General features: G+C 58.8%; 1 protein-coding gene across 5 annotated transcripts in view; it reads left to right on the top strand.

Moving 5' to 3' along the window:
- The first annotated feature begins 7,893 nt into the window (after positions 1-7,893).
- Positions 7,894-21,196, top strand: part of ZBTB7B (zinc finger and BTB domain containing 7B) — a 16,405-nt gene continuing 3,102 nt past the window's right edge. Inside the window, exons 1-3 of one of the 5 annotated variants that reach the window (XM_055584099.1) lie at positions 7,894-7,948; positions 8,107-8,207; positions 19,815-20,971. In XM_055584099.1, the coding sequence (XP_055440074.1) occupies positions 19,821-20,971 (1,151 nt within the window). In that variant the 5' untranslated portion in view covers positions 7,894-7,948; positions 8,107-8,207; positions 19,815-19,820. Of the gene's footprint in view, positions 7,949-8,106; positions 8,208-8,890; positions 9,303-10,516; positions 14,302-19,814; positions 20,972-21,196 lie in introns of those variants that run through there. The other 4 variants (XM_055584100.1, XM_055584102.1, XM_055584103.1 and 1 more) reach the window with 4 other exon arrangements.

The following is a 21,196-nucleotide window of genomic DNA, read 5'->3' as shown; positions in this document are numbered from 1 at the left end:
CCCAGTTATGCCTTTGCCCCATTCTGTCCTGGGACACTGGCCTGGAGGTGGTGTATGCGACCCTCTCCTACTGCCAGGGACCAGCTCTTCCTCAGACTTCTTAGTTAACTCCTTTTCCCCTGGGCTTGTTTTCTTTTTCTTTGTTTGTCAAAGTAATATATGCCTAGAGCAAAGAACTCTGATAATTCTTTATCCCCTAGCACCTATCCCCTGGCTTTCCTCCCCAGAGGTAACCATGGTGACCTGTTTCTTGGACAGCATTTTTTGTTAAGTTCTTTAAATTGATGTATAGTTGACTTACAATATTATATTAGTTTCATGTGTACAGCATAGTGATTCAAAATTTTTATAGATTATACTCCATTTAAAGTTATTATAAAATGTTGGCTATATTCCCTGTGCTGTACAAAATATACTTGTAGCTTATTTATTTTATACATAGTAGTTTGTACCTCTTAATCCCCTAGACCTATCTTGTCCCTCCCCCTTCCTTCTCCACTAGTAACCACTAGTTTGTTCTCTGTATCTTATATCCATTCGTTTTGTTTTTTAGATTACACACGTGAGTGATAACATACCATATTTGTCTTTCTCTGACTTATTTCATTAAGCATAATACCCTCCAGGTTCAACCATGCTGTTGCAAATGGCAAAAGATTCATTCTTTCATTTAACATATATTATTGAGCATCTGCTGTATGCCATTCTGGCTGCTTTGAATACAGCAGAGAACAAAACAGATCCCTATACTTAAAAGGCAGAGGAACCAGAGATCAAATGGCCAACATCTGCTGGATCATGGAAAAAGCAAGAGAGTTCCAGAAAAACATCTATTTCTGCTTTATTGACTACGCCAAAGCCTTTGACTGTGTGGATCACAATCAACTGTGGAAAATTCTGAAAGAGATGGGAGTACCAGACCACCTGACCTGCCTCTTGAGAAATTTGTATGCAGGTCAGGAAGCAACAGTTAGAACTGGACATGGAACAACAGACTGGTTCCAAATAGGAAAAGGAGTACGTCAAGGCTGTATATTGTCACCCTGCTTATTTAACTTCTATGCAGAGTACATCATGAGAAACGCTGGACTGGAAGAAGCACAAGCTGGAATCAAGATTGCCAGGAGAAATATCAATAACCTCAGATATGCAGATGACACCACTCTTATGGCAGAAAGTGAAGAGGAACTAAAAAGCCTCTTGATGAAAGTGAAAGAGGGGAGTGGAAAAGTTGGCTTAAAGCTCAACATTCAGAAAACGAAGATCATGGCATCCGGTCCCACCACTTCATGGGAAATAGATGGGGAAACAGTGGAAACAGTGTCAGACTTTATTTTTTTGGGCTCCAAAACCACTGCAGATGGTGACTGCAGCCATGAAATTAAAAGACACTTACTCCTTGGAAGGAAAGTTATGACCAACCTAGATAGCATATTCAAAAGCAGAGACATCACTTTGCCAACAAAGGTCCGTCTAGTCAAGGCTATGGTTTTTCCTGTGGTCATGTATGGATGTGAGAGTTGGACTGTGAAGAAGGCTGAGCGCCGAAGAATTGGTGCTTTTGAACTGTGGTGTTGGAGAAGATTCTTGAGAGTCCCTTGGACTGCAAGGAGATCCAACCAGTCCATTCTGAAAGAGATCAGCCCTGGGTGTTCTTTGGAAGGAATGATACTAAAGCTGAAACTCCAGTACTTTGGCCACCTCATGCGAAGAGTTGACTCACTGGAAAAGACTCTGATGCTGGGAGGGATTGGGGGCAGGAGGAGAAGGGGACGACAGAGGATGAGATGGCTGGATGGCATCACTGACTCGATGGACGTGAGTCTGAGTGAACTCCAGGAGTTGGTGATGGACAGGGAGGCCTGGCGTGCTGCGATTCATGGGGTCGCAAAGAGTCGGACACGACTGAGCAACTGAACTAAACTGATACTTATGGAGCTTGCGTGCTGGTGGGTAGAGACAGAAAATATAAACATAAAAACAAGCACATTGATGTTATTAGGTGATAGGTGCTATGGAAAAAGAGAAAGTTGAGCTAGGGGTGGGAGTTGGAGCAAGCCTAGTAGGCCATGGTAACAACTTGAGATTGTATGCTGAGTGAAATAAGGAACTGTTGCAGGCAGCTGAGCATGAACTGGTTTTTTTTATTTAAAAGGTTCACACTGGCGCTGGGTTGAGAATAGCCTTTAGGGGACCAAGGGTAGAACAGTGGAGACCTCTTAGGAGGTAATGGGCACAATTGGGGCCAGATGTGTTGGTGGCTTATAGCAGGCTTACAGCCATAGCAGTGGAGAGAAGTGGCTGCATTCTGCATATACTTGCCCTTCTAGTTACTAACATATTCTACACCCTACTCTGCACCTTGCTGTTTTTGCTTCACATACCTTGTAAAGGATTTCATACCAATATACTTACAGCCTGTCCATTCTTTTTTATGGTAGCATGGTACTCTATAGTACTCCAAATCAAGGTTATTTCTTATCCCTGGCAGCCCCGCATCCACAAAACGCAGGTCAGTGTTCTTCCCTGTGTCTCCAGGACCCCAGGGCCCAGCGGTGAGAAGGTCCTAAATCCACCCAGAGAGAGGTTAGTGGTAGAGGTGGATAAAGAATTCACCTTTGCCTCTGAGTTTCCCCACTGCAGTCTGCACCCTGCTTGGCAGGCTCCAGCCCTTCCCTCACTCGAGCTCAAGCTCGAGAAGTCTGCCTCCTTTTCCTTTCTTAGACCTCACTCCCACTGAGCTGCAGCAGTGCTGGAGGTGGATCCTAAAGTCTGAGGCTTCTGACTTTGCCAGGGGAGGGGATGTCTGGCAAGGGCCACTGGGGAAGTGGTAGGTAGAGGAAGGCAGGGCCCAGGGCTGTGGCCCCCGGTAGGAGCTGAAGGAGGGACACAAGTAGTGACTGCCAGTAGCCCAGGGAGAGTGTCAGAGCTGGAAAGAGAGTGTCAGAGCTCGGAAAGTGGAAAGATTGGAAAGAGAGATGGGGAGGATAACAAAAACCTCATACACCATTCCAAAAGCCTGTTTCAGCTAGAGTGCTCTGAGCCTTACAAAAGTCCACTTCAAAAGTAGGCAGGACAAGAGTAATTATCATATCTTTACATGAAGGAACAAGCCCCGAGAACTGAGGTGACCTCTCCAAAGTCACACAAACAGCACTCTGCAATAGGGTAGTCATTTGGTGAACCCAGATTTTTTTCATCTCAAATTCAGAGCCTCTCTCAATTAGCCTGCCTTCCTCTTCTGAACACATGCTTGGGATGGTGGTCTAAGTGGCCTGGGAGGCAGGGCCAGGAAAGCGAAAGGGTGGAGGGGACAATCAGCTCTGTTCTACACCCAGTCCATGATCTCCCGCTTGACCTCAACCCTAAGTTCCCCTCGTTCTTCATTTCCTGCCAGGGGCATTTGGGAGGCCCAGCTATGCCTTTTCCATGTAAGCCACAGAGCCAAGAGACTCCCGGCTGGTCTAGAAGGAAAAGTGAGATATGGCAGTTTCCCTGTAGTGTTCTCTTCCTATCTAGAATAAGCTCCGGTTTTGAATGTCCAAACCACTCTCTCCAGAACTCACTGGAGGGGGATGAGGGGAGGGATAAAGGAAGATAGGGAGCACCAAGACAGGGAGGAATGGGTAAGAGCTCATCTACCCCTCGTTCCCCCCAGCAACCCCCTAGTGGCAACAAGGGGTAGAGGACTAGGCCAGTAAAGTGCAGAAAGAGACCGGGCAGAACTGAAGGGGTAAAAGGTAAAGGCGCGGTGCCCAGTCCTGTCTGAGTCTTTGAGAAACTATGGACTGTAACCCGCCAGGCTCCTCTGTCCATGGAATTTTCCGGGCAAGAATACTGGAGTGGGTTGCCATTCCCTACTCCAGAGGATCTTCCCGACCCAGGGATGGAACCCACGTCTCTGGCTTCTCCTGCATTGGCAGGCAGGTTCTTTACCACTGCGTGCGTCACCTAGGAAGCGTTTTACCAGTACCGGCTTTGTACCTGCACTGGTGCTTTGGGTGAGGTCAGTTTTCCTCACTCTATCTCAGTTTCCTCTTCGGAACTCGAAGAACTGAACTGGCAGAACTGGAAGTGACTCCCCAAATACGACAGCATGCGCAGGAAAAGCGGCCTCATTCATAACCGGGATTCCCAGCTGATTACCTCGGACATGATCCTCAATGGTGTGCAGAAAGTAGGTGGAGAGGGATCGAGAAAAGTGGTCTGAGGAGCCATGCGCAATTAACTAGATATTATGGTGATGCTCTTGGGAGAGTCCCACGTTTTCCAAGCAACACTGAAAGGCGGGCAGAAGGCAGTGTGGCAGTTGTTTCACTGGCGCCAGAGCGCCGACCTCCAAGGGCATTGGCTCTTATTTGCATCCCTATTTGCATCTCGTTTGCACATGAGTTATTTCCCCTTCAAAAGGCAGAAGTCCTTTCTAGTTACTCCCAGCTGAAGTTGTCTACTCCCGTCTTTGCCAACCTTAGTAGCATATCCATTTTTCTGGCCATTCTCTGTCCTCTCTGACGGGCGCCCCTTTGTGCCCTTAGGTCGTTCGTCCTCAATCCTTTGCCTACCCCAGCTTCAAAGCAGCGACCCGGCTCGAGAAGCTGAGGGACCTGCGCCGCCTGGCGGCTGGCGGGAGGAAGCTAAGGGCAAGGGGGTTCTGTTTCGCCTTCTCTGGGACGCGGAGTTTTGGAAAATGTTCCCCCGAGCTTCCTGAGGCTAAATTTATCTCCCCCTGCCCTGGGGGGCGCAGAGATCCCGGCGACGATTAGCGCTGCGCTGCAGCGCGCTCCCGCCCAGAGGCCCGGAATAGGTGCCGAGTTATAAATAGAGCAGCCCGCAGGTGTGGGGGGAGTCGGCGGGAGGGGGGCAACCCTGGCAGCCACGGTCCCTTCAGGTGGGTTGGGCGGTCACGGTGGGGGCGCCGGGGCTGCGGTCTGAGCGCCCCCAGCGGTTTCCTGGGCGGCGGGTTTTTCGAGGGAAGCGGAGGCAGCTTGGGGAAGACGGAGAGTGGGGAAGAGGTGGGCGCCCGGCGCAGGCTGAAGCTCCGCTTCCAGCTCAGCCGCTGCACATTCCAAAACAGGCCCCTAGACCCACTCTCTCAGGACCCCGCCCAGACCCAGCTTTGCCTTTTTTCCCGTCAGAAGTACTCTCTTCTCCGGGCTCTGCACGTATCCAGCTCCCTTGCAGCTGCTCCTTGGCGCACGTGGCCCCAGCCCCAGGTGTGCAGTTCTCCTTAAAAGGGGCTAACTCCCGGCAGGCCTGGACATTCATCCTTCTCTTTGGTCAACCACTTCATCCTCCGGGTATTTACAGACCTCCTGCTAACTTGCCCCCCAAATTTAGGTCTAGTTGGTTGTCTGAAAATATATGTCTGAAAGTGTGGATCTTGGAAGCGCCCAGATCCCCAGGAAGCCCCTTGGAGATCCCACACTTGCCCTCCAGTTCCCGGTTCCAGTACAGGCCTAGTGGCTGGGCAGGGGTGGTGGCAGGCCTCGGGGGATTCGTGGGAGGGGGCGGGGCCCCCAGTCAGCTTTTCTGGGCTGAAATAGCCTCAGTTGTTTGGCGAGGTAAGGCTTGGAGTTGGGGATTAGGCGGGAATTTCAAGTTGGGGGGTTCCACCCTCTGACTTCTAAGCGAGGAAGGGAGCCGAGAATGTGTGTGTGTGTTGGGGGCGGGGGGGGGGGGCGGGGGGGCGGGGCGGGCGGGAGGTGGTCACTAAGGGTTCCAGGACTGTCCAGACTCAAGTGGGAAATGCATTCCGGCTTCTAAAAGATACAGGTAGGGTCCAACAAGACGCCTGCCACGACCCCCAGGAAAGGGGGACATGGCGAGGCCGTTGTTCATTTTTCTATACCTATGGGCTGATGCCAAGGCGCCTTCCTTTCTGTTGCTTCTAGAGGCTCTGGCTCTGCCCTCCCCGAGCCACTTTCCATGCCCTCTCCAGCCCGAAGCAGCCCCCTCTCCATTTCACTTGTGCTTCTGGCACTGTCGCCTTGCCCCTGGCACAGCCCTTCTCCAGTCTAGCGCGACCCCGAGCTGCAGGAGGGAGGGGAAAACCGTGGCCTGGACGCCACCGGCTCCGGGCTCTGACGAATCAGAATCTGTCCGGCGGGGCCGAGAAGAAAACCCGGAGCAGTGACCAGCCTCGGGACCCATGGGGGACAGGGACGATAAGAAAACCCGGAGCGGATTACCTATCGGGAGCGCCCCGTTCCTGCTGCTGCTACCCCCTCCTTCCTAGAGCCCCCCCCAATTCTACAGTGAGATAATGTCTGGGGTGGGGGGCTGTTTGGTTTGGCCTAGGCCCTCAGGGGCGCCTCACACTTTCCGCCCCTGGCTGGGGAGCAGGGCAGCGGCCCCGAGGCTGAGTCACGGCCGGAGGGAGAGGGAGGGAGGGACCAGCACTCTGCCCCTCCCCCTGCGCGGGGATCCCGGGTCAGCCCGGGTGAGGGCCAGGGCCCCCCTGGCGCCGCCTATTGTGGTCCAACAGGTTGAGCTGGTGTCCCGCGGAGCCACCTGCTGAAAAGGGAGGGAGGCCCCCTGCGGAGGGGGCTGGGGTTGGAGAAAGCGAGCTCGACCCGGTTCGGCCCGGCAGGCCGCGGGGAGCGGAACCTGGCCCGCGATAGCCGGATTTGAATCAGTTTTACACTAGTGGGAGGGGCTCTTTGGGGTACGTAGCGCCGCAGGCCCAGCTGGAAGCGTCCCAAACGGGCTACCTTCCTCAGTTGGGGGGCACTGAAGCACATATCTCGATCCCCCTAAACCTACATATACATCGTAAAACACTCAGGTCCCCCTCGCCTTCTGGGTCTCTGAGCAAATCCAAGTACAGATGTCTCTCCGCGGAGACTCAGTTTCTCCACTTATGGCACAGCGGGATGGAGGCGGGGAGCAGGAGCTTCAGCGTTCCTCCCCCTCCCCCCTCACGGACCTGGCCCCTCCCCTTCGACAATGCCAAGGCCGCAGCGGGCACCGGCTGGAGCGCAGAGGCTGCTTGCCCAGGGCGCCGTTCCCTCCCCGCGGGGCGCCGTCACGCGTGGGGAGGGAGGCAGGGTGCCTGCAGCCTCATCTCCCCCGTTCCTTCTAAGGGGGTTGGGGGTAGGGCGTAGGAGCTGGAGTTGATGGCCGGGTGGCTCCCCTCCCCCTACCTCCAGGGGCCCTGACCTGATTATAGCCCCTCACGGGACCCCCTCCCTCAACCCCCTAAGTCCCTGCCTCACCCCCACCTAGCCTGTTTTCGACCTCTTCATACCCTTCCCTCCCGAGGTGCTGACCCTACAGAAGCCCCTCTTAGAGAAGTGAGAGAGCCCTTTTTGGGGGGGGGTGCTCGGTTCCCCGGCCGCTGCGGACACTGCCCCCTCCTCTTCCCCTCCAGGTTTCAGGCCAGCCCCCTCGGCTCCGCCCCCTCCCTGGCCCAACGCAAGGCGGGACCCACTTGGGATGGGCGGGCATTCAGGCCAATGGGCGGGCAGGGCGGTGGAGTGCAGGGGGCGGGGCGGAGTAGCGGCGGAGGGCTGGATGGGGGTCGAGGGCGGAGCTCGAGTTAAGGTGGACTGGGAGAGATAGGGGCTAGAAAGAGAGAGAGAAAGAGGAGAGGGAGGGGGAAAGGGACCGCGGCAGGTGAAGGGAGAAAGAGAGAGACAAGGAAAGAAGGAGGGAAAAGAGGAGGGTGGGAAAAGCTCAGAGTGCAAAGTAAGAGCTTGGAAGAACAGAGCGAAAAAGCAGGGAGGGATCCATCTGCGCCCTGCAGAGACTGGCTGGACCAAGGGGTTGAAGTTTATGTCCTTATTGGGCGGAGGGAGGGGGGCCTGGGGGGGCGGGTGAAAAACCAGGAAGTGACAGAGGGTGTTGCTAAGGGTTGGGAGGGGGAGTTTGGGGGGTGGCAGGGGGCGGGGGGAGGGAGGGGAGGGATGGGGGGAAAGCAAGCAGGAGGACAGGTGAGACAGCAGGACAGGTGAGGCGGGCCCTGAGGGGGGGGGCGGGTGGGAGCCAGGTGAATGTACGGTTCTCGGCGGCCAAGGGGGGGGCGGGCGGCAGGAGGAGGCAGAGGGCTGCGGAGGAGGAGCCCCCCAGCAGAGAGCGGCGAGCCACTGACCGCGGCCTTCTGACCAGGACCGGAGCAGGGCCCCAAGCCCCCGGGCCTGGCGGGGGACGCGCTTCTCCCCACACCCGGAGCCTCAGCAGCTCCAGCCAGCGGACCCAAAGGCGGAGAGGTGAGTGTACCCCACTTTTGCCTCCTGGCTAGGGGTCCCCCATATTCGAGATTACTGCAGTGTCCTTCGTCTGTCCTGTAAGTGGGACCCCCCCACACACACGCGCGCATGCAGACCAGATTCCCACCACTCCCCTTTCCTGTGCCTTCCCAACACTCCGGGTCTTGGGAATTGATTTTAACGGGGAGGAAAGGTACAGAAGGAACTACAGCCTCCCCCAACCCAGGGCGGAGGGTCCCCAGAAACTTTCTGTGCACTTCTGGGATCAGACGGATTGGCGGCTCCGGGATGGAGAGAGGGCGAGGCGGCGCTCAGCGCTCCCCTAGTCTCCTTCGTGACTTTAGAGGTAGACCCCCGACCCGACCGAGTTGAGGGAATGGAAACGCTGACGGACTCTAACTAGGACAACGCTCCCCCACCTCCTCCGCGCCCCCTGGCGCGGTGGGTTGGACTCAGGCCAGTTGCATGGGGGGTGGGGGGAGCACAGGAGGAGCCGCGGCTTGGGGGAAAGTTACCGGCTGGACTATTTGGTTTCTTGCGCTTCCACAGCCGCGCTCTCTCGCCGGTAGTGGGGCTCAGCGACAACCTCCGAGCGATACAGAACGACCCCTCTCTCCGCCGCCCCTCAGTCCCACTCTCTTCGTTCGGGTTCCAGTACCGCCGCCACCTTTTCAAAGCCAGCTCCTGCCCCTAGAACCCAAGAGCAAGTGTGGGCGACTAGGAAGAATTCTACCTATCGTCCGTCCCCCACCGGCGCTGGCGCACCTGCCCCTACCCGGAGTGGGGGTCGCTACTGTGTTGTTGTAGGACCTAGTCTGAGCGCGGCTGGCAGGGGGCTGCCATTCAAAGGGGTGGGGGGCGCTGCTTTCAATTTCCAGTTTTCTCTTTCTCCTCCCACCCCACCCGAAGTAAGAGAGCGACGTGTCCCGGCCAGAGCGAGGGGGGGCCGGGAGTGGGGGGGCGGCGTGGGCAGCGGGTTGTGCCCGGACACGTGCCTGCCCAGGCGCCCCGGCCCTGCTGGTGTTTGGAGAGAGGGCGGGTCCCCTGCCCCCCGCCCCGCACAACCCCCACGTATCAAAGGGCGGCTGAGACGTGGTGAGACCTCGGGGCGCCCTGGGGGGGGGGGGGCAGGGAGCCTGGGTCCGGAGCAGGGGAGGGGCAGAGGCGCGGGTGCTAGCTGACCCACAGGAAACGAGCGCTGCTGACCTAGTTTGGGACACCGGAAGTGGGTGCTGGGGAGAGGGGGAGACCAGCAGGCTGTCCTGGCTTCCGGGCCAGGTGGAAGGCGTTCTTGAATTGACCCCCACCCGAATGCAGTGAAGACCCCGAGCTGCAGCTGAGAAAGAGAATGAGTCAGCGCAGTTATTCCCGCTTCCCTCAACTTATTCCTGGAGGAGGGAGACAGTTTATCAAGGCGCAGGGGGAGCCAGATTGGGCAGTGAGGGGTTAAACTAGGATGGGAACTCTCTCCTCCCTGAGGGTGCATGTGTAGGGGGAATGAGGCCTGGAGGATTATGGGGTTGCCTCCTGCTCCCCCCACACACACCAACTGGTTTGGTCACCCCTGTACCCGTCTGGCACTGCTGGGAGAGCTGGCATGGAGTGGGCATCAGGTTGGGCAGAGAGAGTGGGCATATGGAGTGTTGTGCTGGGCTGGAGAGGGACATATTTGTGACTGAATTTGGGTAGCAGTTAGTATTCCTCCTTAGTGGTGACTGGGGAGAAGGGCAGGGGGCTCCCCCTGGAGCAGCTGATGAAACAAGAAGAAATCTCTGTCAGTGCTGCCTGTCCCTGGCCCCCGGGACCCCAGCTCCCCCAGCGTGCCTCTGTTACATGGTTGCTGTGGGCACGACGCAGCCTGCTTGCACCCCCAGACACTGTCCCCTCCCTTGGGTACCACACCCCTCAACCTTAGTACAGGGGTTAGGAAGGGGTTAATACCACCCAAAAGGGGCTCTAGGGAAGAAAGCAGGCAATGCCCACTAGGCTCAGGTGTCAAGGAGGCCTGCTCCACTGGGGCACTCTCATCCCTGCTCAGCTCTGGCTGACATGGACCCCAGTGACTGGGAGACAGGTGCTGACCTCGTCCCCCTTCCCCATGGTGCCCCCTGGCACCCAGGGCCCCCAGCTCCTCCTTGGCCTAGTGCCCGTCCTGGGAGGGCGCGGCGGGCAGCGGGGGCTGGGCTAACAATGCACCATCGGGCCCTTTGTGTGCTTGCACTTGGCACCCTGGGGAAGGGTGGGGGAGGGGGGCCCAGCGGGCATGGGGGGCGGAGCGCCTCTGGGGTGGGGACAGTGAAGGCTGGGGGAGAGAAGCAGAGAATGAAAGCAGGTGGGGAGGAAAGGGAAGTAGGTCAGCTAGGGTGCTGGCCCCCCATCCCAAGCCAGGGCAGAGAGAACTAGCCCCTGATCCTTTGGCTGCCCAGATGGCATCATGCTGCCTGGGGCACAGCCTAGGACTGGGCATTTGGGGTCAGCAGTCACTGCCCAGGGGACTGCTCAGATAGAGGAGGCCTGGCCTGTACTGCCTCCTTCTTGGTGGCTAAGAGACCCAGTTCTGGCCCAAAGCCCAGGTCCCAAGACGGATAGTGACTGGGCTCCAGGCAGGGCACTGCCCTCTGATAGAAGCCTCTGGGACTGCTTCGGGGCTTCCTGCCTCCAGCCTGCTTGGCTCCCTGACCTTCAGAGAGTTAAGACTGCCCTGCTACCAGGCCTTAGGGCCTATGCCTGTTTTGGCCTAGGGCTGAAGAGGAGGGTGGGGGAGGAAGGTGGGGACAGGCAGACGGATAGGACCCTGGCATGGGGTGTGCCCGCCCTGGCCTCTTCCCCCTCCTTCTGCTGAGTAAACTCGTGAGTAAACTTGACGTTTTGCCCGGACAGTTTGAAGTTGCCTCGCCGCCCCCCCACCACCACCAGTCCTGCCAACACACAGGCGGCCAGGCGCCAAGGCTGGCCTGGGGGACTAGGGGGAAGGGGTTAGAGCTACTGCTGTCCACCATCACGGATCCTGGAGAGGCAGACCCAGGTCTTGGCAAGAGTCTTGGCTGGGACCTCTAAACATCTGTCCCAGAATCTTGGGGAGCCTACGGAAACTGGCCTGGAAGCAGGGCCTCTGCCCATTTCTGACTTCCACCCCCACTAAGTAAAGGCACCCAGCTGCCCTCTGGTCCCCTGAGTTGCCACCTTTAATGTTCACAGGCTAGCGGACACAAGGGGAAAAGCTACCTTTAGCAAATTCCACAGGGACACCAGAAAATGGTTCTCTCTTCATTCTGTCCCACAGCCTGGGGTGGGTGGGAGGCTAGTGGCCTTCCTTGGCATCTTAGCCCTCTCTTCACTGAGGCCTCCCAGTTGCCATGGCCTCAGCCCTAGAGGGTGGAATCCACATTTACCAGCACAATTTCTTGACCTCACCCCTGGGCCTAACCCTATGTATATCTCTCTCCACCATACTACCCAGCAGGCCCTGGCCCTAATCTTCCCCAACCCCTTCCTCTGCTTGCTAGCATCACAGAGCCGAGTCAGCTTTCAGAGCTCTCCAGCCAGAAATACTCATGCCAGATCCAGGGGCTGACGGTGCCCCAGACAAAACAGGGCTGGTGGCAGGTAAATGGAGCCAGTGACCCCCACAAACATGCCAACTGACTTTTTACTTGACATCACTAATTCCTCTTAGGCCTCCCTAGGCCACCAGAATGGTCCCGAGGCCCGGCAGGGGGAAACGCCTTCCCAGTCCCTGCCGGCCTCGGAGTGGGGCTCCACCAGGCCCTTACTTTCGACCTCATGTCTCTGGCTTCAGTTTCCTTCCTGTTTCCACCCCCCCCCCCCAGCTCCTCCCCACCCATATGCCCCTTTCAACAGACATCCTCTCCTCCTTCCTTCCTCCTTTCCTCCCGCTTTGCCTGGGAGCAGGGGTCCTCTCCCTCAGCCATAGACCTCCTGCCTTTTACCTCTTCTAAATACAGTCCCCCTGGAGATTCACGACCACCTCCCATCCCCTGCTCTGCTCTCCCCACCCCATCAGTAGCGAGGCTCTGGGGAAGGCAAGAGCACAGGGCTTTGCAAGGGAACTACAACTCCCAAGGTACATGCAAAGCAATTGTGGTGCATACTGGGAGTTGTAGTCCTCCTTGATCTCACAGTTTGGTTAGGTTGGAATTTTTCTGGATGGGACTAAAAGTGGACCGGGATGACTTGGAACCTGGGGACCCTCTGGATCCCCCAGCTTGTCCTCATCACCTTGTTCCCCCATGACACCATGTATCCATGATTGTCATCCACCCCCCACCCCACCCCCAGCTGAGATATGCTACCCATTCTCACCTTAGGGCTCCACCCAAGAGATGCCCACACCCTGCCCTGCTGCCCCTGGCAGGGGTGGAATGGAGGGGCCCCATGAACTCCCTCCCTGCCCCGTGCCCTCTAGGCTGGTTCCCTCCCTTTACAGGGATCAAAGGGCAGAGAGCAGCCCCACCCCACTCCCTGGCAGGCTGCGGGCACTAGGGCGATCAGGAATTGCAGGGACTCTGGTGCCCAAGCAAATGCTTGGGCAAGGGGTTGCCGGGAGGCCAGCACCTGGCGGCAGGAAGACACTGGCCCCCATCTTGGGGAGTGGAACCTTCGATAACTGTTCATCAGGCTGTCCATAGCCCCCCTTGGACTCTTTGTATAGGCCCTAACCCATGTACTGCCTCTTGAGGAGATGGCTTGAGAACAGGGTCTCGGGCCTTATCTGTAGTACCTAGGGGCCTGGGCCCGCCTAGCTGGCACCAAGGCACAGGGGTGACCCTCCCCCACCCCAGGCCCACAGTTGGCATGGGCGCTGGGAGCCAGGGGGGTAGGAGGGAGAGGAGGGCAGGACTGCCAGCATCCTGGTGGGTAGGTGCCAACCGGGCCGGGAGCTGGTGAGGGGCAGCAGGCCAGCGGCATTGAGCCAGCAGCTGTTGGGGGGAAAGGGGAGGGGATATTTTAGGGGGCATTTCTGTGGTCCCCCCTCCCAGCCCAGCAGGACATGGGATGGCCTAGTGGCTGGGGGACCTAGGGCCCACCTCGTTACAGGAATAAGAGACCCCCAGAGTTGTTTAAGTAGAACTTTGTGGCCCACCCTCCTCTGGGCTCAGAGCCCTCCTGAGTTGCCCCTCAGGCCCAGGCGGGTCCCACCCAACCGGCCAGGGTGGCAGCAGCTTACGCAAGGGGTGGGGCTAGGCGCTTCCCAGCAGATGCCCCCTCCCGGCTCCTTCCTCTTTCGGTGCCCACAGCTCCCCCCATCTGTCCACCCCACCTCAGGCCAGCTCTATCCCCTGATCCCCCTGGCCATTGGGGGCTGGCACAAGTGCTGCCCCCTGGCCTGGTTGGCAGGGGCTGGCGCCCGGGCAAGGAACTGTGGTATGTGAGTGGGTTTGGGGTGAGGCATGGGGAGGGCGGGGTGCTGCCTTGCCCAGCCCCTGAGGGCCCCAGCCCAGTACGGGGTGGGGAGAATTCGGCCAGCTCCCAAGGGTGCTGAGGGCCCCACTGGGGGTCTGAAGGGCCTCCCTGTGGTCCCCTGTTAGTCCACATGCCCTGAGGGGCTGGGACCTGGGCACCTGTCACCCCTGGCACTGACTGTCCAGGCTTCCCCTCCTCCCTCTTCTGGCCACTGCCGCCTCCTGTCCCCTCCCCTCCCTTCTTCCTTCTCCTGGTCCCACCTCCAGCAGCCTCTCCCATTGCTCCTCCTCACCTCTGTCCTCCTGGACTGTCCCAGCTCCTACCTTTCCTACCGCTCACCTTTTTCCCCTTTTAGGACTGAGTCAGGACAGGCGGGGGTGGGTATAGCTGGGGCTTCGGGCACCACAGGCAGAGACTCTAGGCCCTCTCCCACGCTGCCAGGCCTCTGGTAACCCCTCCCTCCATCTGGGGGGAGGGGGGACAGCACCCAGAGGGTTAAGGCTGTAGGGGGGAGGGGCTGGGCCAAGTCGTGGGCGGCCCCTTTGAAGGAGGGAGCTGGAGCGGGGAACAGCCACCCTGCCTGCCCCCCAGCCAGGCCCTCCCCCACCCCTCCCAACCTGTTCCCCCCAGGGGCCAGGAGGAGTTGCCGGCAAGGCCCCTCAGCGTTCAGGTGAGTAGGCCCCGCTCTGGCTTGGGAGATCAGGCCCCAGGGGAGGCTCGGAGGCCTAGAATTGGCCAAGGGTCAGAGAGGGGCTGAAAAACAGGCTAGGAAGAGGGTGTCCAAATTTTCACAGGGGTGGTTTAGGGACCTGAGGGCCCAAGGGGCTGGAGTGTGGGGGAGCCTGTGTGTCCAAGGGACGTAGGAGGGCAGGAGAGCAGAAGAAGGGGCCTACGGGAGCCGAGGGGCTGCTGGGCCAGGACAGGAGGTTGGACAGGCTGGCAGGGAGCCGGGCTCCGGGGATTGGGCTGGGGTGTCCTCTGGGGCTGGGGGGCTCAGGTTTCTGCCGGCGGCTTGGCGGGTGTGGGGTTACCAGCCGGCTCGGTTACGCAGCTGGGGACGCTAGGCTGGGGGGGAGGGGGTGGGCACAGGGCAGACCCTGGCACCTTGTGGGTCTCCTCAAGTCCTAAGGGGATCTCGCGCTGTTCCGGCAGACCCCTGCTGGGAGCACTGATGGCCAGGGTCTGTCCAGGCGCATGGTTGCCTGGCCTTGGGTGGGCAGCCTCTGGGGAAACTCCAGCTGCTCCAGGGCTGGAAACTCTGACGGGCAGAGAGGCCTAGGCTGTCCCCCCACCCTACCCCACATCCGCTCTCACTGTACACCCCCCCACCCATCTTCGTCGAATGTTCCCCCCGATTTTGGTCCTGTGCTTCATCCAGAATGGGGTTGTGGGTGCCTAAATGCAACCATCTCATGGCAAGACCAGGCCTTGGAGGGCAGGCTCAGTTTCTTAATTTAATTCCTCTGCCCCTCTCCACCCGCATCCATCCATCGGCCTGGGGAGAAGAGAAGAGATGCTTGGAGTAGGGCGAAATGGAGGAAGTGGGAGAGGCCTGAGTGAAAGAACCAAAAGCCAAAAGAATGGAGAGGTAGGGATGGTTCCTTGGAGACCTAGGGACTTAAGGATGCAGTAGAGAGAGAGGAAGCAGGAGCCTTGCAAGGGCTGAAGGGAGGAAAGCAAAGGATGAGTCGCGGAGAGGGGAGACAAGGGTCCGAGAAGGCAGGAAGGAGACAGGAAGAGGCCAAGGCAAGGGGCCAAGAGTGGAGAGGGGCTGAGGGCAGGGGTCCCCAAAGGAAAAGAGGGGAAGACTAGGGAAGGTGGAGTTGCCCCATTCCTTCCCCCGCCATCTTTTATCTCCCTCAGATTTCCCCTGATGTGATCTCAGAGGCTGTGGACTAGGGCAGGTGTCATGGAAAGAAAGTGTGGGGGAGCACTGAGGTCTCCCTCCTGTCAAGAGCTGAAGCACCAGGAATTGGGGATTTTGAGGGAGGAGAGGCTTAACCCCCACAGCACCGGGAAGCAGCCAACTCCCCTTGCCTCCTTCCCCCTTCGTGGCTTGCGGTCTCTCTTCCCCGCCTCGGCCCCCAGGAAGTGTGAGTGCTGGGGGTGGTGAGGTTAGGAGGGGGAAGCGACATATGGGGGATGGGGAAGGCATGTACTAGCTTGGAGGGGCTGGGTAGGGAGCGAAAGGCTCCATGCATGTCTGGGGCATCCTGGGCCAAGGGCCTCTCCCTCGAAGCCCTTCCAGACCTCCAGGGGATTCACCTCCACCTCTTACCCCACCTTTCCAACTGGGCAGTCCAGATGGCTTAAGCCCCTGGGCCCCAGAGGCCCTAAGAAAGGGTGGAAGAAGCTGGGGAGCTAGGATTCCTGGGTCCCTGAGGACTTTGGACTGGCTGGCCTATTTCCCCACCCCCGCCCTTGGTCCAGCCACAGGCCAAAGCCCTGGCTTCGTGCAAACTTCGCTCCAAAAAAACAGGAAGAGAACCTGAGGCTGGAGTTGGGGTGGGGGTTGGGGGGGAGAAAGGAGAAAGAAGTAAGGGGGAAGGGTGGCCAGCCAAGGTGGGAAGAGCGTCAGGCCTCTCCATCACCCTGGCAGGAGGCATCACAGCCTGGCCCTCATCCTCACCCCAAGCTGCTACACCTGGAGAAGCTGGCCAGGTCCCTCTCGGGCTCTCTGGCAGAGCCCGGAGGTGGGGGCCTCTGAGCCTAAGGAGGGGGAGCTCTGTGTGCCTGAGTCTCAGGCCCATATCTATTTTCTCCGCCGCTAATCCTGTTTCCGCCTGCTGCCCCCCACACTAAGCCTCACTCCCCTAATCCCCAGGGTGTGGGGAAGGGGGGCCAGCTTTACTCAGCTGCCCCATTCAGGGCCTCGTATCCCAGCTCTTCAGCTGGCTCAAGCCGGCAGTGTTGGCCCTGGTATTCCCCCAGCCCTTCACTGGACACTGCCTGAGGTCAGCACCTGGAAAGACTTTCAGCCTCCTTTTCCTTCCCGTGCCAGGGCCAGTGCCCTCTACCTTTTGGTTTCTTGGTGGTGGACACACCTTGGGAGGTGCCTTCAGGCACTGAGGGGTAGGTGATAGGGGCTTCCACCTTTGCCCCCTCCCATACTGTTCTATCCCCAAAGTCTTCCCCCCACCAAAGATGGGGCAAGCTTGACTCAGGGCCCAGTTTCAAGAGAGCTGCCCACCGGCTTGGCCGGTCTAGCCGGCCTGACAGTGAGGGGAGCCTGGGGGGGTGACGGGAAAAGGGGGAGAGATGGGGCGGGGCCCCCAGTTCTTCCCCCTACCAGGCAAACAGACCTTGCCTAGCTCCCTGGCACAGCTGCCCCCCCACCAACCACCACACACACCCATGCCCACAAGGTCTTAGCAAGAGGGGGCATGCCAGGCTGGGTGGGGATGGGCCGTCCTCATGGGCGTCGGGGGGCTGGGCCCTCTGGGATACAGAGGTGGGAAGGGTGCCCAAGTTGGGGTGGGCACCCTGGCATCAGTGCCCAACCCTGGCAGAAAGAAGGGGGGAGTTCCTCCCCATCAATTCCTCCCAGATGATGGCACCTGGAGTGCCCCCTTGGCCTGGTTGGCACCAGCCTAGCTCCAGGTGGCACCTAAGTCAGCATGGGTGCCAGAGCCCTGGGTAAGGGCTAGGGGAGTTTCCCAGAAGCTAGAGACCCATAGGAGCACCTCCCCTTCCCAAATGGGTCCTCTGCCTCTCTCTCCCTTCATTGCTACCGCGTGGCGGTGGGCTTTGGAGTTAGGCCCTACGGGTTAAACACCTACCCTTGCCCAAGCCCCTTGTGATCTGCATCGTGAACCAGCCTGAGCCTGTGACCTGACAGCAGGGTCAGCCAATCAGCAACCCCGCCACACCAAGTTGCCACGGAGATGGCCCTGGGGTGGGAGAAGGGAGGCGGGCTTAAGCAGCGGGAATGGGTGGGGTGTGGAGGGAAGAAGGGAGAGGGACAGGGTGAGCCACGTGCCTGCGGGTGCACAGCTCCGGGCCAATGGACAGCGAGGACAGCCCCACCCATCCCCCTCAGGAGGGACAGGATTCACTTGGGCTCGGGAGGGTGCCCACTGCTACTTGAGTGGCCACTGCTGCTGCCCACCTGGTTTTGTTTGTTCCTAAGTCCTGGGGCCATTTGCCACTTGTCCTATTTGTAAAGTACAGGTAGGAAAACCCAAGGAAACTGGGAGTGCTCCCAGACTGCTTGGCCCCCAGGGAGAGAAGTGATTTGGGGACTTAAGGTGGGAAGGGGTGGGCTATCTGAGGGTGTCTGACTGTGGCTTATGAGCCAGCACATGGGTGCTGCTCACTCAAGGCTTCCACGCAGGCGTCCGAATGCTATAGGGAAGACGGGGAGGCAGACAGAGACGATGCAGTTCTTTGTGTCCTCAAAAGGAAACCTGTAGCCCTTGACTCCTCCGACCCCCTCAAAACCCTTCCCCATCAGTGGCTGAGACTGAGCGGTTGTTGGGAACACCAGCAAACTGTCAGTGAGACTTGCCCTACGGATCATCCGGGTCAGCCTTTAATTTTGCAGATGAGGAAACGGGAAAGAAAGTGACTGGCTCAAGTTCATGTAGCTAGTAGTAACCAGACTCCCCCTGGGGGATTTGACGGAGGGAGACAGACCTTTCTCCCCGCAGAAACCATCTGTCTAGTGCAGTCTGCCTCCAGGTGAGGCTTGGTTTCTCCCTCCCAAGGCCAAAACTTTTATCGAGCCCCTACTATGTGTTAGGCGTTGTGCCACCCACGGGCTCATTTAACCTTCACCACAGCCCTAGGAGTCAGGTGGAGTTATCCCATGTTATAGACGGAAAAGAAGGTTCAGAGATTAAACAACTTGTTTAAGGATCACAGAGCTAATCAGCCGCAGAGTGAGAATTCAAACTCAAGCCTGGATGACTCCAGAGCCCAGCTCTTTCCAGGCCTCAACTCTGTCTCCAGTTGCTCTAGACCACCAAATGTCAGGGTGGAGGGGCTGAGCCCCTGCAGCTTTCATCCCCACCCGCTCCTTGTGTACCACGAGGAGACAGAAGCATAGCGAGAAATGACTTGGCCAAGGTCATTCAGCAAGATAGTAGCAGAGCCAGGATTAGAAGCTGATCCCCTCACTTCCAGGCCAGACTCACTCTGCTAGCCGCCTCCCTTCACCAGCCTTGGGACTGCCGAAGTGCTGTGCCTTCTGTGGCTGTGTCTTGGAAAGGCTAGCACAGAGGGTGGAAGAAGGTCTTCCGGAGAGGGGGGCACTCCTGCCTGGCCAGGAATGGAGAGGGAGAGCTGGCGGTGGCAGCCCGGTGGAGGAGGGGTAGGGCTGGAACTTGGCCTATTGGCGGGGGGGAGGGGCGGGGACGATGCTTATCGGTGCGGGGCAGGAAGCACCCGCGCCAGCGCCAGCGACACCCCAGCAAAGGGTGGCTGCTCCTTGGCCCCATGGGGGAGGGGAGGATGTGGGGGAAGGTATGCTGGGAGCTGTGTTTCCCTTTTGGCCTCTACAAGGGGGAGATCTAGAAGGGGAGATGAACTTTTAGTGGGTGGGAAAGAAGGTGGGGTCCTGGGGAGCCACCTCCCAGGTTTGCATAGTGTTTTATAGTGCACCAAATGTTTTAGGGAGATAATGTGAGCTAAAGCACCTGACCTTGTCTTGAACAGACCTTGGCCCAATGTGAATCTGAACTCTCTCATTGGCCTCTGGGCTGAGAGGAGGTTCCATCACAGAGACTGTCACCCCACTTTTCAGATGCCTGAGGCCGGCTGCGAGAGGCACCCGGAGTCCTTCAGCCAGTTCTTCATGAAGCCTGAACCAGAACACAGGCATCCTTTCTCCCAGACCAGTGCTTCTTCCAAAGGGATGGGAACGGGGCAGGTGAAGCAGATGGGTCTCTAGGAAAGGCCAGAAAGGCAGAGCGCCCGCACTCACTGAGGCAGAACACCGCACAGTGGTTAGGACCAGATCTCGGCCCGCCGCCTGGCTTTGAACCTGTTCCGCACTTCATATAGAAAGTCACATCACAGGTTCCTGCCTGTGAAATGGATAATTGTTACTTTAGAAGGTCATGGAAGATGAAATGGGTGTAAAGTACTTGAAGGCCTATGCTCATGGCCAGTGCTGGTATTTCGTCTCTGGGCACCCTGGCAGGGCTGAGTGCTCCTAACCTTCCCTTCTCCTTCACTCCGCAGGAGAAGATGGGGAGCCCTGAGGATGACCTGATCGGGATTCCATTCCCAGACCACAGCAGTGAGCTCCTGAGCTGCCTCAATGAGCAGCGCCAGCTGGGCCACCTCTGTGACCTCACCATCCGGACGCAGGGCCTGGAGTACCGCACCCACCGGGCTGTGCTGGCTGCCTGCAGCCACTACTTCAAGAAGCTCTTCACCGAGGGTGGTGGGGGTGCACTCTCGGGTGCTGGGGGCGGTGGGACAGCTGCCGGGGGTGCAGGGGCCGGCGTGTGCGAGTTGGACTTCGTGGGGCCGGAGGCACTGGGTGCCCTGCTCGAGTTTGCCTACACAGCCACCCTAACCACCAGCAGCGCCAACATGCCGGCTGTACTGCAGGCTGCACGGCTGCTGGAGATCCCCTGTGTCATTGCGGCCTGCATGGAGATTCTGCAGGGCAGTGGACTAGAGGCGCCCAGCCCGGACGAGGACGACTGTGAGCGCGCGCGCCAGTACCTGGAAGCCTTCGCCTGTACAGCCACCGCCTCAGCTTCAGGAGTCCCCAATGGTGACGACAGCCCTCCACAGGCGCCCCTCCCACCGCCGCCGCCGCCGCCTCCTCGGCCTGTTGCCCGCCGCAGCCGCAAGCCCCGCAAAGCTTTCCTGCAGACCAAGGGGGCCCGGGCCAACCACCTGGTGCCCGAGGTGCCCACAGTGCCCACCCATCCCTTCACCTACGAGGAGGAGGAGGAGGCGAGCAGAGTGGGCAGTGGGCTGGGAGACAGCTACAGCCCTCCCACAGGGGCTGCCTCACCCCCCGAGGGGCCCCTGAGCTACGAGGCCTGCGAGGGTGAGGAAGAAGAGGAGGAGCTGGTGTACCCCCCACCCTATGGGCTGGCACAGGGCGGCGGGCCTCCGCTGTCCCCAGAGGAGCTGGGCTCAGACGAGGATGCCATCGATCCCGACCTGATGGCCTACCTCAGTTCCCTGCACCAGGACACCCTGCCTCCAGGCCTGGACAGCCAGGACAAGCTAGTGCGCAAACGCCGCTCCCAGATGCCCCAGGAGTGCCCAGTCTGCCACAAGATCATCCACGGGGCGGGCAAACTGCCACGCCACATGAGGACCCATACGGGTGAGAAGCCCTTCGCCTGTGAAGTCTGCGGCGTCCGTTTCACCCGGTGAGCACCATGGGGAGGAGGCCCAGCAGGGGCCATGTTGGGGGGGGTGGCACAGGGGAGAAAGGGACTGTGAGACCTGGGGTGTGGAGGGAGAGGATCCTGGAGGGACTGTGGGGTGGTTCCCAGGCTGAGGCGAGAGACCAGGAGAAAGAAAGTCAAGGAAGGTGGATCTGAGGCCTTAAAGATCTGACTGCTGGAGGCAGGTGGTTAACCTGGGGCTAAGTC

The sequence above is a fragment of the Bubalus kerabau genome, chromosome 6 (genome assembly GCF_029407905.1).
Source record: "Bubalus kerabau isolate K-KA32 ecotype Philippines breed swamp buffalo chromosome 6, PCC_UOA_SB_1v2, whole genome shotgun sequence".
In the NCBI taxonomy this organism is placed as follows: Eukaryota; Metazoa; Chordata; class Mammalia; order Artiodactyla; family Bovidae; genus Bubalus; species Bubalus kerabau.
This window is presented reverse-complemented; position numbering and strand designations above follow the sequence as displayed.